Genomic DNA, 15,647 nt, shown 5'->3' with positions numbered 1-15,647 from the left:
AGGTGGCAAAAATAGAAAACAAGATGAGACAGGACAGCTCGTTATTCAAAGCACAGCAAACAGTATGAGTATCAGCATAGTCATACAAAATTCTTTCTCAGAGTCTCATGGAGTGACATGATGTACTTGGATGTATTGGATGTATGCTAAGTAGTGGGTTATGTCACAGCTGAGTTCCCCTGGGGTCTTGGGATGAGCACTTTCTGAGCTAGCAGCCAGCTTTGTAGCAAGTAGCATGCTCTCTGGTCCCCTCCTCTGTTGAGTGAGCAGTTACTCAGCAATTGTCCTTTAGGCCCCTTGACTGAATTGGTTGCCTCTGTGACTAATCGGTACAAATTCGCTGGAATCTGTAGACAGATAAGCCTTGCCATTTGGCAAACTATGCTAGAATGTTCAGGGACACTCAAGGTAGACTAAAAACTGCCTTTTCCTGCAACCATAAGAAGTCTCTGAAAATAAATGCAAGTAATTAAAAAATGGTTTAATTATTTCTATTATTCATGGAAATTTCACATATGATTACCTCTCAAGTGTCCCACAAAATGACTTTTATTTTCATGGTGTGGGGGAAATGCTGCTAAAGTCGTCTTTCTGCATGTAACTTTTAAAATCTGTGTGATTCTAATATTCTTTTTGTCTTCCCCTGAATGCCCTGGGCATGGTCCACTCAGGGTTTTTGCACATTGTTCCTTGTGTCTGGAATGTTTTTTGACTAGATAGTCTTATACAAATCTTTACTTACTAGAGAGCTTTGCTTACAAACTACTCAGCTTGTTCTGACCAGCCACACAAAGCTGCACATCCACACATGTACCCAGCCCAAATCTTTATCCCCTTTACCTCATTACTTTTTATTTTTAGTGCTAATCCTGGATATTCCTTATTTCCTGCTACTAGAATGGGAGTTTCCAGAGGTCAGAGAATTTTTTGTTATGTTTCATTCAGTGATAAGTCTTTATTTTTAAACAGTACCTCACATATATTAGCTAATAAACATTCATTAAGTGGTTGAACAGGCACTTAATTTGGTTGTATCTACTTTGAAATAGTAATTATACTGATAAAAGGGAATTAAGAATGGAGAACGTTTACTTTTTGTTCTAAAATAAGGAACAATAAAATTTATGTTTTTGATTATTGAAAATTTATTTTAGTGTTCACCAAAATTGTTTTTATAATCATCTTCCCTGTTGAATTTTTAGGCATGTCTTAAAATTTCACATATTTATCATAATGTATTTAAAATTTTATAATATTTGTATTAAAAATGCATGATGATTTTTAGTTAATACAAACAAGTCACCTCTTCAACATGCTTTCCTGAATCAAAGTCTCAGCTTCCTTTTGCCTGGCTTCAAATTATACTTTTTCTTTCAGACCTGCAGATGTTCCTTGAAGAGTGCTGTACTACATGCTTACTTATGTAAATTAGATAAATTGCTCTGCATTATTTTACTTAGAGAGCTGTCTGGCCACTCATAAGGGCGCAAAAACCAGTAGTGAAGATTTTACTGTCATAACCTAAATATCTTGCAACAAGTTCATGGTTAACATATAAATTTTGGGAGGACACTGTTTTAATTAGCTTTTTTTCATTGCTGTCATCAAAAGAACAGACAAGAAAAATGTAGAGAAGAAAAGTTTATTTGGGGATCATGGTTTCAGAATTCTTGGTTCACAGGCATTCAATTCCATTGCTTTGGGTCCACAGTGAGGCACAACATCATGGTGGAAGGGCTTGGGGGAGGAAAGCATCTCAGAACAAGGCAACAGGAAGCAGAGAAAGAATTCTGATCACCCTACCTGAGAATAAAATTTAAAAAGGTTAAGAGTGGAGCTTAAATCCCCAGTAGGCATAAAAAATGTTCAGTGGAAATTATCAATTAAAGTGAAGCAACTATTTGAATGTTTCCATGACCTAGTGCAAAATCATGAAACATATTAGAACATACATCTAATAAAAAAGTCACTTTCTAAGAAACTAAATTGCTGAAGTGGCTACTAATAGAGTTGTTTTTTCCTCTAATATGAAAGAGATCAAATAATTTACTATTGATGTGATAGGTTCCAAATTCTTATTTTTTTTATAAAATAAAAATATTTTACAGGAGCAAAAGAAATGCCTAAAAATAGCTATGATATTTTGTGTTCAAGAAGATAAAGCAATTTTATCCCTTTTTCTTATTTGGTAAGTAGGCAGAATTGGGTAATAAAAGGGTGTTCATGGAAATGACTTTCTCCCAATTCACAATGAGGTCTTTGATATTATCCCAAAGTTTTTAGTGGAATAATATAAAATAATAAACCCATTGTATATCTCTAGGGGATTTCTTAAATTGGAAGTTACTCTGCCCTTCATAATAGATAATTTTCTGTGTTTCACCTGAAGGACATGAATGTGAAAAGTGTTTTTTCTCATCCCAGGTAATTCAGGAGGAACATTTCCGGGTTACAGGCATGATAATGCTGTATTAGTCAGGTTTCTCCACTGCAATATATATGTATGGCCTAGGCAGGAATGTCCAAAACTTACAGGGAAGTCCAGCAGACTAGACAACCAAGGAAGAGATTATATGGCAGCTCAATCTCAAAGACGGTCTGGAGAGGAATTTCCTCTTTGTCTTGAGATCTCATTTTATTTTCTCTGAAGGCTTTGGACTTATTGAATGAAACCAATCCCCATAATGGAGGGCAAACTGCTTTACTCAAAGTCTACTGATTGAAATGTTACTATTATCTAAAATCTCCCTTCATGACAACATTCAGATTGACATTTGACCAAATATTTGCTTACCGTGGCTTAGGCAAATCCACACGCGAAATCAGTCATCACACATAGCAACATAAACAATATGCTTTAAGGTAGGGTAGTACAAATCAATAGAAAATTTACATGGAAGAAATAAAATGGATTCTGGAAATTAATATTTTTGTTTATATTTTTAGACAGACTTATTTGGTCTATTTGACTGCATTTATTATTGATCCCAAATAATGAGTTTCCAGGAACTTTTCTACATGACTTCCTAACACTTTTTCATATCTTAATTGAGATACTGTATTGCTCTCTTTTTTTCTGTTGCTAATAACCCAATACTACACAGTATGTAAGTTTCAATGGAAGAGCTTTACTTGATTCAGTCTAGAGGTCCAAGTTTGAGGGCCCAAATCTAAGAATCCTATTTTCTGGTATGACAGGTCCCAAGCAGAAACATGAAACCACATTGCCGGAGACAGGGAACATGTATGTGTGTGTATGTCTTTTCTGGTATCTCTCCTTCTTCTTACAAAACCACCAGGATTCAACATGGAGCAAAACCCTAATGACATTATCTAATCTTTTAAAAAATTTTAAAAATTTGTTTTAATTAGTTATACATGACAGTAGAATGCACTTTGATACATCATATGTAATGGAGCATAATTTCTTATGCTTCTGTTTATACATGATGTAGAGTCTCACCCAATCATACAGTTATATACGTACATAGGGTCATAATGTCTGATTCATTGTACTATTTTTCCTATCCCCATACCCCTCACCTCCCTCTAATCCCCTCTACCTAATCTAAAGTTACTATTCTTCCCTAGACCCCTCATTATGAATTAGCATCTGCTTATCAGAGAAAACATTCATCTTTTGGTTTTCTGGGATTGGTTTTTTTCACAGAGATGCTATTCTCCAGCACCATCCATTTACCCGCAAATGTCATAATTTCATTCTTCTTTAAGGCTGAGTAATATTCTATCATACACATGCATTGTCTAATCTTAATCACTTCCCAAAGCCCTCACCCTGAAATCTCTAAACACCACAGTTTTAACCTTCTTCATGCCTGACAGTGGGAATAAATTTCACTACATTAAGCCTAGGGGAACACAATAAAAGTGCCCAAATCTTAGAAGACACTTACTTCCTTTTATTCTGTAGTGTCCTTTTAAGGATCCTTGTATAGAAAAAGTCATGGATGATTGAGTCCCCCTCCTGTGCTAATAGCATATCTGCTTACAATCTTATTGTGGTAGACCTGGGTTTTCTAAATTCAGGGGTTTCCCATTCACTGTGTGGGAAAACATCCGTACGGTCCTTCCCCAGCTGACCCTAGGAGACTTTGAATTAAAGAGTGCTGACATCAATCTGCTTAAGATCATGCTGCTTGTTGTAGCATGAGTAATAAAGTTCTTTATATCTGACCTGCAGATTTCATGTCTTCTACCAGTATCTATGAAACACAAACAGGCAAACTCTTAAGCTTGAAAGTATGGTAAAATCTCGGTTCTTTATCATTCTTGACACTTCTCATTTTCATTATTATTCTCAATTAATTTACTGGTAACTGTGATGCATACAATGGCACTATTTTTATTCTTACATATGCTGATCATATAAAAGATGAGATAACTCTATGCATACCCATCAAAACTGACAAAATGTAACTAATAATTAAGGAAATTGTCATTTTAATATGTTCTATTTGGAATATAAGACCCTTCTGTACAGTCTATGTTTTTGTTTAAATCCAACAGCAAGATCTTTTGTTCTGACTGAATGTAATTGTCTATTCACACTTCCTGACTAATGACTGAAGAGAGACCTGGGATAGGAATGAGGAGAGCATCAACCTCAAATGGCTATTAGGGACAGATCACAAGAACACTAAAGTCTGTGGCCAAAAATTTCTGAAACCCCATGAGATAGCAAGTTCTGTAGGCAAACTTAACCAGCCAGAGTTAATTAAATCAACATCATTCACTCATGTCAGAAACAAAGGAGCTGTGATGCCTCAGGCTATACTGAAATGCACAGAGAACCTGCATTAATTGAACTACAAGACTAAGAGGCAGGAGAGTTGTCCAAGTGCTGACTTGAGGCTAGGTAAGACATCACTGGCACCTGAAGACATGCAGGCATGTTACATGCAGCCTGCAGGTTTAACTATTTAAGGTAAGTTACTATTCTATTCACTCATATATACACTTCTTGTTCTCAGAAAAATAATGTGCATGCTAAGAACAGATGTATTTGGATAATGTGGAAAACTGTAGGCACTGTGTTTCCCTAATGGCGTTTACTTAAGTTATTTTGAAATTACTAGTACAGTGTTTCACAAAGGAAAATGTTATAGAAATTCTAATAATTTGAGGAAAAATAATGTATTAATACATTTTCCCCATTGTCCCATATGTGCAACACCAATAAAAACTTAAATTATACAAGAAGTTTTATCACTTAATGGAATAATGAAATCATCATGATAATTTTAGAAGTCTTTTTTCAAGAAATAGGTGAATGATTTGAAAATATTTACATAAAACATATATGAACTCCAGATTATGATTTCTAACCTATTTTAATACATTTGTGTTGATTCCATTGAAATAGTCAGAATTGAAAACATAAAACTTAATGGGTTAATTTTTTCCCCCAGTGCTGTACATCAAACCCAGGCTATGAAGCATGGACAGTCAAGCACTCTATCACTTAACCACATCCCCAGCCCCAACTTTAGGGATTAATCTTAAATATTCAGGTAGTTAATGAAAAAATCTGCTTTTTCTCTGAAGTATATGGTGACATGTCCAGTTTCTTCAAATAGCATGGAAGATAGTGATCTGATCTAGGACCTTGAACATGCTAGGCAAGAGCACTACCACTGAGCAATATCCCCAGCTTCAAAATCTAATCTGAATTATTTTTTTCATACACACACACACACACAAATTTACTGGAATTATTTTTAAGATATATAAACATGTTGAGAATCCTTGCTTATTGATATGAGAAGGGGTACTTTGTGAAAGCCAAGGGAGATTTGGACCAAATTTTGAAAATAATCATTCTCTTTGGTTATGAAATAGTAATAATTATAGTGAGTGTGGATTTCAGGATTTAGACTACCGAACTCCCAAATTTATGAAAAGCAATCTACTTTATTTTCTTTTCTTTACCCAACATCTTCCTTGCATTGAATAGTCATGTTTCCCTGATATATTAAATAGTATTTCTATATTTACTTAAGTTTATTTGGCATTTGAATGCCATAAATCTTCATATGTTCCTGACCAAGAAATTTTTCATTAGAGTTCTTATTAGTAAATCTCAGACAAGCCCCAAACTAACTTTGAATAAAAGTAAAATGTTCTACATATATTTTCGTGTTCTTTCTAAGTCATAGACTAGTTGAAAGCAGAGACCAAATAATATAAATGCAGAATGATTCACTTATCAATGTATGTTTGTGGAGATACAGATTAATTGATTATTCAGGCTTTTTTTTCAGTAAGAGAGAAAGTTCTTCCCTGCTCCAATAAAGATAGATAAAAAGATTTCAAATTTGCATATAGATTATCTTATGTTTTCTAATTTTAAAATTAAATTCAACCTCATTTGCCCTATAACAGAAAAAAAACTTGAAATACAAATAAAATACATTACAAAAACACTCTAGGCTAATTGTTTCATTACTATCTTAATGGACTAGATAGCTAGCTAAAGGGAAGACTAATAATTATGATACTATTAATAATAATAATGGCAACATTTATATACCATTAACTATATGCCAACCATTGTTCTAAGAATTTCACTTATCTTTAATCATTGAATCCTCAAAAATCCTGTGGGTTAAACATTGTCATTGCATCTGTTTTAAAGATAAGGAAAATGAAGAGAAGAAAATAAATGAGTTACTCAGCTAGTGAGTTAGATCCTGAGAAGCAGTGTGGTTCCCAAACTTCTGATCCTAATCACTACTTCATTGCACTGTTCAAGCATTCCAATTTTCAAAAACAAAATACACCAATTGGAGAATATTTCTTTCCAAATTCAATTTCTTAGAATTCTATTCTGTTTTCCCTATTTATTCATGAATGACTCTATATGTAATATTTCTAGTTGAAGTCGGCAGCTGGTAAAAATGCAAGGAAATATTATTGAACAAACATAAAGGTATATTTCTATCTAGTAGCATCTATAAAGAAAATAGCCAGAGCATACATAATTTTTTAAAAAATCCTGATACACTGATGAAAAGTTAACATGTATTAATAAGTTACTATATTCCAGGGCTATGTTAAAATGTTTTATATGCAGTAGCTAATTTACTCCTTGTCATCACCCTAGGGACAGATGCTACTTTTATCTTCATCTTACACATAGAGAAATTAATGATGAGAGTGACTCACATATTTATCTAAGCGCCAAATGTGAATTTTCCATCCATCCTGTATTGCAACTGCTTCTATGGAAAAATAAAAAAGTCTCAAGTCAGATGTCAAAAGGAAAGTTTTAAATTTGAGAGGGTTATCCAACTTGAAGACTGTCCATGCTTGAGCAGGTTTCAAGTGCAACATAATTTTTAAAAACCAACTAGCAAAATAAAAATCAGCTGCAGTCTATGACACATAGAAAAGAAAGTAAATAGCAGCTCTCTTTCCATTGTGTCAGAACAGCAAAGTGCTCAGTAAAATTAAATGTCAATAAAGTGAAGATAAAATTAAACTTTTTCTAAGCATAAGGACAATTAACCTGTGAAAATTCCTCATATTGTATGGTAATGAAGCAGATAGCTTAGTGAAATTGAGAACATATCTGAGTCACTATAATGGGATTTTGAGTTAGATCAAATCACTTTTATTAGTCATCCTGAGTCAGGGCACATGTTGATTAGTAGAAAGGGTCACAAAATAATTTTTTTTTTTTTTCAGAACCAGAGGAGTCATTACTAGTAAATATGATAAAAATAAATATTCATTACACCTGCTTATGAGGAACTGTGAGCTTAGATTTCTCAGTATGTGTGAATACATAGCTCTGTCTCTAATTTACATTACTTATTGTTTTGTCCAGTAAGTTCTAGTTTCGTATCTTCTTGGTTTTGAAGGAAGACAAATTGGGGTCCAGGATTTGGCTCAGGGCAGTGTACTTGCCTGGCCTGTATGAGTCCCTGAATTTAATCTCCAGCACCATACACACACACACACACACACAAAAAAAAAAAAAAAAAAAAAAAAAAAAGACATTATTCACAGTATTTTTTTCTTGCAGAACAAGAGTAGAACTATCTTAGTAATGTTGTGGGGAGTTTGGGGTGTGATTAACAAAATGGCATAAAGTGAGGACAGGATGCTGCAGAAATTCACCATAGAAGAGCAGTTTTGGAGGTCTCTGCACTTGGGGTCATGAAACTTAGATTTTTATTCCAATTCTACTGTCTCCTGAGTAATAGACCATAAGAAGATACCTTCACATTGAAGTGTTGGATTTTCCCCTTTTGTAAAATAAAAAGGTTTGAATCAGATGAAATCATAATATTCTGTGTTTATAACCTTTGATTTATCACTGTCTGTATTTTATAGAAGCTTATAATAGAGTCCTTTTAAAATAAGCCTAAAATATACAGAAGTGTTTCAGTGAGTTTTTAAGATTCACCGTTCATGCAACTCTGTGATATGAAACCCTCTTTTAGTCTTTTAAATACTTTGGATGTATCTGTTTGTCTTTTGACAAGAAGGCATTATGATTATTTTGGTCACTCAGATTACACATTATAAATATGGACATGATATCATAGTACTAGATTTATATTTTCACAGTCTATACTGTATTTTCATTATTTGTATTTATGCCTTTTTGCTCACATTATTTATATTTTCCTGTTTTACTGCAAATAACTCTCAATAACAATATATTGAAGTTCATTTAAAACACCATTATGATTAATTTCTCCGCACTTGTTTCAAATGGAGAAATCTATTTGAAGAGAGAGGATCCATCATTCACATGAAAGGGCATAAAGATAAAATTGAAAAATATTTCTGGAATAGTGATATTTGAGAAAACTACATCCATAAATGATTGATGGATCACAACTCATTCCTCTTTGAATTAAATAAACACTTTACTAAGTAGAATATCAGTAGTGGACACTAATTTCACTGCTATTTAAAAATTAGTTTCTTTACTGTTTTTGTTTTATTTTTCTTTGTTTTTTTTTTTTTTTTTTTTTTTTACAGATCTGGATAACGTAGAGGGAATTGCTGTGGACTGGATTGGAAATAACCTTTACTGGACAAATGATGGCCATAGGAAAACAATTAATGTGGCCAGGCTAGAAAAGGCTTCTCAGAGTCGGAAGACTCTTTTAGAAGGAGAAATGTCACATCCTAGAGGAATTGTGGTGGATCCAGTTAATGGGTATGCAATAAAAAAATCTACATCAGAAAAATGATACTAAAGAATTTTTTGTTTTCTTGGTAGTGGTATATTTTATTTAAATTTCATATGAATAAGTGAATTCACACATCTGTGGTCTGATTAGGAAAGGTTACTCATTTGATGATTTCTTCTAGAAAATATATTGAATAAAAATATCAAAATGCATTGAACTGAAATAAATTATTTGTGTAGTCTTTATTACTTGATTTACTCACAGAGCACTGTAATACTCCATGTTAGGCACTCTGACACCAAGATAATTAATCTGTTTAATCAGGATATCCATCAATTTACTTTTAAAAATGATATTGCAATTTACAGTATTTTTTAAAAAATCACAAATATTTTTGTACATTTACTGTGGGCAAGACACTTTGTACTCCTAGCTGCAATCTTCACAGTAATCCTATAAATTACTTGCTTTTATCATCCTACCCTATCCCTTTCATAAAGGAGAAACAGCTAACTGATCTGTGAAAGGTCGTTTGATTAGTATGTTAGTTAGTTCTATAAACCCAGGCATTCTGTCTCAAGACTTTATTCTTAGCCACTGCACTCCACTGCTTTTGAGAGTGTAGGTTGATAATCATATAATTTTAGATATGACCATAATTTCCAAACACAGACATCACTTTATAGTACATGCTTCTTGTTTAGGACAAAATATTTTATGCAATTCTTGATAATATATTTCCCTTTCTTTTTTTATTCAGAGCTATTATTACCTGAATGTAAAACTATACTCACAGAAATATCAAAAAAACGTGGAAATTCCCAGCAGAAATTCAGAATCAAATGAATGCATTACATATTTTATGTGCAGTTTGTGTGTTTCTAGTTCCATGACTTATACATCATGTTTTCTTCAAAATAGCACCACAAAATTCTTTATACCTTACTGTACACATAAAGAAAATATTTACTTAATTTAATAGAAAACCCTCATAAACAGAGGTCATTGAAGTGCAATTCGTAGAACCATTTGGGTTGAGAATTTATCCAAACACAATCAAGGTGTTTCTTCTAGGCTGTGGAAGAACAAATTGTATGTTTTCATAAAGGCATAATTATAATAAAGGAAGTTCAATGGTTTTATGTGAAGACATCATAATTTTTTTTTCTACTGTGTGACTTTCAAACCAAGGCTGTTGTCTGTCCTTATACCAAGGCACCTTTAGTTTTAAGAAAAAATATATATTCCAAATTGTCCAGAGCTATTTGAAATAAGAAATTTCAAATGTCTTTAACTGGCATCTTTATTCTTAGTATTCTATTAGAGAAAAATGTTTTCTAATTCATTATTCAAATAAACATTCTTTATTGTCCTCAGAGAGCTAAATATTGAGGCCATAAAATCATATGACTTGGAAGAAAATTTAGAAGCCACTAGTTCCATCTTTCTTATCAATTCAGAAACCCCATTCAACACCTCTGTGGTAGGCAAACCTACCACGTGTTTGAAACCTACATCATCCACATAACTTATTCTATTTGGGGGCACTTTTGATTGACATGAATTTATTTTTTACATTAAGAAAATGTCTGCATCCCTGTCAGTCTGCTTACCAACTAACTCTACATTTGCCTCTGGTGTTATAAAGAATTACTTTTCTACCTCTTTCATCAAACATATTATTTTTTAAGACGAAATGGTGCTGCTATGCATTAACATCAAAAACAAAAACCACATGTATGTGTGTATAAGCAAAAACGTGCATGTGCACACATTTGCCTATTTAAGCGCACACAAACATACACACACATTCTTCCCTAACAATATGACAGGTTCAGAGTTCTATGCTAAGTATACAGTGGTTTACAAAAACAAGCATAGGCTTATTAACACTCAGGAACCAGCCGGTGTCTTCTGGAAGGTGGGGAGTGGAAGGTGTAACAATAAATAAGTACAGAACGGAGAGCATGTGAAGAAACATCACAGCAGATGAAACTATAAATATGCAGATGTTTTCAACATATTGATAAGAAGTTTGAATTTATTTAAGTGACAGGGTAATTGGAAGATTTTAAAAATAAAATCCACAATTTAAAATCATGATTCAAGATAAACAGTTTTTGGCAATATGACAGAAATGCAATAGATTTGAAGAAGGGTATCTATTAGGAGTTCATTTTTAAACATAGCATTTGTAATAGGAACAGATCAGTGGACATTGAATCAAGAGACACTGAAAGAATAGGATTGGCAGACCTCAACAACTTCAGGACAAATAGATTATGGTGTCACAGTTCCTCATGCTGATAACTACAAATGATCTTATTTCTTTACAATAATTTCATAATTTATATCAATAGCAGAGACTCTACATCTCCAATTCTGACTTCTCAAAATCACCTCTGTATGAAATATGTCAAAAATCTGAGTACATATTTTCCCCCAAAAGAATCCTTCTATGTACATATCTCAATGAATAATACCATACCTCCCTAGCTAACAGCTATATAGTATATCAGCAACCAAATTAAAATTTGCAGTGGGAAACATTTATTTTACTTCCATGGCAGTGAAGCTTTTAAAGATTTAAACATTTCTAATATTGATCACTCAATAATGCAATTAGATTTGGAACATGATTAATCTCAGCAAAGCCACACCTGGTATCCCAGGGTACATTTTTGGAAAAAGAATAATCCCTTCTCTTGTTTTAATTTTAATTGAAATCATCAGACATGCAATATTATTCAATATTATATAGGTACAAGTTCAATAAATACTACAAAAAACTAAAAAGCATCACTAAGAAACAGAGCAAAGGGTTTACTTTGGTTCTTGTCTGCATAAAGGCTGAGGATAGACTTCATAAAAAATTGTGTTTGAATAGGTCTTGGAAATAGTGGTAGGATTTTTATTGCTGTATTATCAGAAGGTCAGATTAACCTAAATTTTATTTGGGGAATACCCAGGGTTCTACGTACAAAAATGTTCATATCAGTTCCTGCTTACTTTATTGATTATATTTGTATTTTGTGTTTAAGATTATCATCATTTGATATTGATTATAAAACTTTCCTAATATAACTTTTAATAGTTAACCTTTATCAGATGGGCATCTCTTATTTAGAAAAATATTCTCTTTACATTTTGTTTGAATAAAACAATCTTAGGAAATGGATCAGTTCAAATGCAATACTTTCTTTTTTCAAACAGCAAAACAATATCCAGTATTTTCAAAGTACTCAGACTTACCCCTCACATGTGTATATAAATGTGTGCATATTTATATGTGGATCGAGTTAGCCAGGTGAGGGGGTGGGAATGAGTTATGAGTTTTGCCATGATCAAGAGGAATACCTATAGAGAAAGATTACTGTACTTTTAAAAAATTACAAATAAGGGATGAAATTAAACTGCATTAACATTATATAAGATAATTTCAGGTAAATATGAATAGAGGTGAAAAACAGTATCTATCTTTTTATATAGTTGATTTATATAATTGAAATCAATTAGTTCTACCAAGGTAGAATTAGAGTAAACAGAATATCTCTCCTCTTTGTTCCTAGGTCACTCCACTAGTAAAGCAACCTTAAAGAAATGCAGGGCAAAAGATAGGCATATTGCTGTGTTTATTTCTAGGATTCATGGAATTCAATAGTCTCAATATAATTTGGTCTGAAAAGTCATATTGACATAACTGTAAACTGTTAAGGAATTTAAATAGAACTTAATTGATATAAAATAATGAATGATCTGTTCCAACCCCAATTTTCTCAAATCTGCCACTTTAGAACACAGTAGGATTCTTAGTCATGGGTAGAGATTTTACCCAAAGAACCTCAGAAATTCTTTAGGGAGCACAAAATGTGGGAAGCAGGAGATCTAATAAAGGGTATTTCTAGGGTCAGCAGCTTAGAAAAGCTTCAGAGCTTTATAAAGTTGTGTGTGAGGTTAGTGAATCAAAACCAACATTTTAATTAATAATGCAGGAACTTTCACATGACCCCAAAACAACACATGTGGTAGGTTTTAACCTTATTCATGAGGGGATTGGAACATTAGCTCAAGGCCCACTCTCCTACTGTTACAGCTTACACAAAAGATTTGTTTTTAAAGGCAGGTGCTTTTGTTTGAGATAGAAATTAAAGCTCAAAATCTCAAGGTCAGTCAACCTGCTGTTATTAAACTTATGTGCATCTAAATCATCTTTTGTAGGTTTTTGGGGTAATAATAAGCAGCAATAAAGCGTAGATAATTTGCATCAGGATGACAAATTGGACCTGACCAAACAAACACAGTGTGACTGTGTCCTTTAGAACAAAGGCAATCCAACTCCCTGCTTAAAAATAATAATTCATTTGAAATTAAATAAAGTCTGGAGTAGATCATTAACTGAGTGCCATGGGTTCTCATGTCAGTCCATCTGTTTTTTAATCACATAATTGATTATATCTTTTGTGAAGTAAACAATATTTAAAAACAGTAATGCCTCAAAAAATCATTTCCCTGACTTGATCTCAACCCCAAATAAAACAGATATTTGGTGCTTACCACCAGGTTACTTAATGCACGAGGTCAATAAGCTTGGGAGTGGCGGAAGTAAGTTTTCCATATGATTCTAAATGGATTGGTTCAATGAGTCAAACCTTTACTTCCCTTAGAACTTCACAGTTGCACCCTCCCTTTGAAGGATAAGCATTTTAGATAGAACTTATCAGACTGTAATAGATTTTCTGGAACTGCCAAATCTGAGGAAGTGTCTCTCTATATGGTGGCTGGTTGAAATAACATGTACACACTCTTGTTTTCATGTCTTAGTTGGATGTATTGGACTGACTGGGAGGAAGATGAAATAGATGACAGCGTGGGAAGGATCGAAAAGGCTTGGATGGATGGCTTCAATCGGCAGATTTTTGTGACTTCAAAGATGCTGTGGCCAAACGGTTTAACTCTGGACTTTCACACCAACACATTATACTGGTGTGATGCCTATTATGATCATATTGAAAAAGTGTTTTTGAATGGAACTCACAGAAAGGTAAAAGACAAATGCTGCTGTTTTTAACCCACAGGCTTCTTCTTTCACAGAGTCTCGTTGTGTTGTGTTAAAAATACTTTCAAGTTTATTTTTACCCCTCTGAGGTAGCTGCCAATAGTCTCTGTGGGGTGGCTAACTGAGGCTGAGCATTAAGCATTGCAGCTGGCACTTGCCTCCAGGAGACCAGGCCCAGCTCACTGTGGTATGCCAGGATTTGTGGGATTTTTAAAAGAAGCTCTCAGGATATCAGAACTGTTTTAAAATGCACTTTTCCTACATTATTGATGAATTTTCTATGACCAAAGAACTCAACTCTATACAAATACATTCAATATTTGCAGCTAAAATTTAATGTATATAAGGATGATTTTGATGTTCTTGGATAAAATTGAGGAAGATGCAGTTGATTGTCAGGGAGAGGTATAGTTGACCAGACATCACCTTTATATTTCATCTTATAATTACTTAACCACATACGACAGCATTATTGAACTTCAACTGTTAGTTAAATAATGGGAAAATTACATGTTAGAAATCACCAAGATACTTCTTTTAACATTGCATTTCTTTCTTTTGTGGAAAGAAATCTGCACAATTGGCTAATCCTGCTGACTGTGGATTTTGTATGAGAAATAAATAATACTCATCCGTTAAGCTTATTTCAGTCATTGGTTTACTCTCACAGTTCTAAATATTTCCCCAGAGTTAGATAAAACTATTGGCATTTAACCAAATGTAATGTATTTAACAGGTACTAAATATTTACAATTCCTTTGAATATGATAATATGTATGCAATATACAGAACACTTTAATGTCAGCATATTTTAGCCTACATTAAAGTGAGAAAAAATTTAAGAAACTCTCTTAGTTATGCAATGTATAAATTTCTAATCATAAATATTATAAATAACTTCCTCAATTTTCTAACAAATAATTTAATAGCAATGTCTTCTCATATTTTAACAATATTATTTTTAAATGATGAAGGTAAAAAAGTATTATTATTGGAGATATTATTTATTTGTCTTCTAGAATTCTACATGTGTAACAGAACTTAAATATATATCACTGATTCTTCCATTTAAACATCAACAAAACATTTCACAAATGTAAATGAATTTATCAAGATAATCAAATTGAAATTATGCCATTGAGACTTACCTGTTACTAAAAATGAACTTTTCTGTCTTCAAAGATAAGTCTTCATCTTTTCTCTCATCTCCTAGATTATTTCATTTTCCTGGTACCAAATAATTCAGAAGGATCCCTTTCATTCCCACTGCCTTTACAATGGTTTCTTTCCCTTTGACCATTGGATGGGCAATATTGCAATATATATGACATTAATTATTCAATTCAGTTTCTTTCCAAGGATATGGTACTGTAATATAATAAGGAAAAGAGATAGGAATGAATATTAGGCAAAATTGTCTT

General features: G+C 33.0%; 1 protein-coding gene across 1 annotated transcript in view; it reads left to right on the top strand.

The window, feature by feature from the left end:
- Lrp1b (LDL receptor related protein 1B) overlaps positions 1–15,647 on the top strand; it is a 1,852,169-nt gene that overhangs the window by 1,054,851 nt on the left and 781,671 nt on the right. The window contains 2 exon segments of the mRNA XM_047543195.1: positions 9,016–9,196; positions 13,992–14,211. Of these exon segments, the coding sequence (XP_047399151.1) occupies positions 9,016–9,196; positions 13,992–14,211 (401 nt within the window).

This window comes from Sciurus carolinensis, chromosome 3, assembly GCF_902686445.1.
Source record: "Sciurus carolinensis chromosome 3, mSciCar1.2, whole genome shotgun sequence".
Classification (NCBI taxonomy): Eukaryota; Metazoa; Chordata; class Mammalia; order Rodentia; family Sciuridae; genus Sciurus; species Sciurus carolinensis.
Note: the sequence above shows the minus strand (reverse complement) of the source record. Positions and strands in the feature narration are given on the sequence as shown.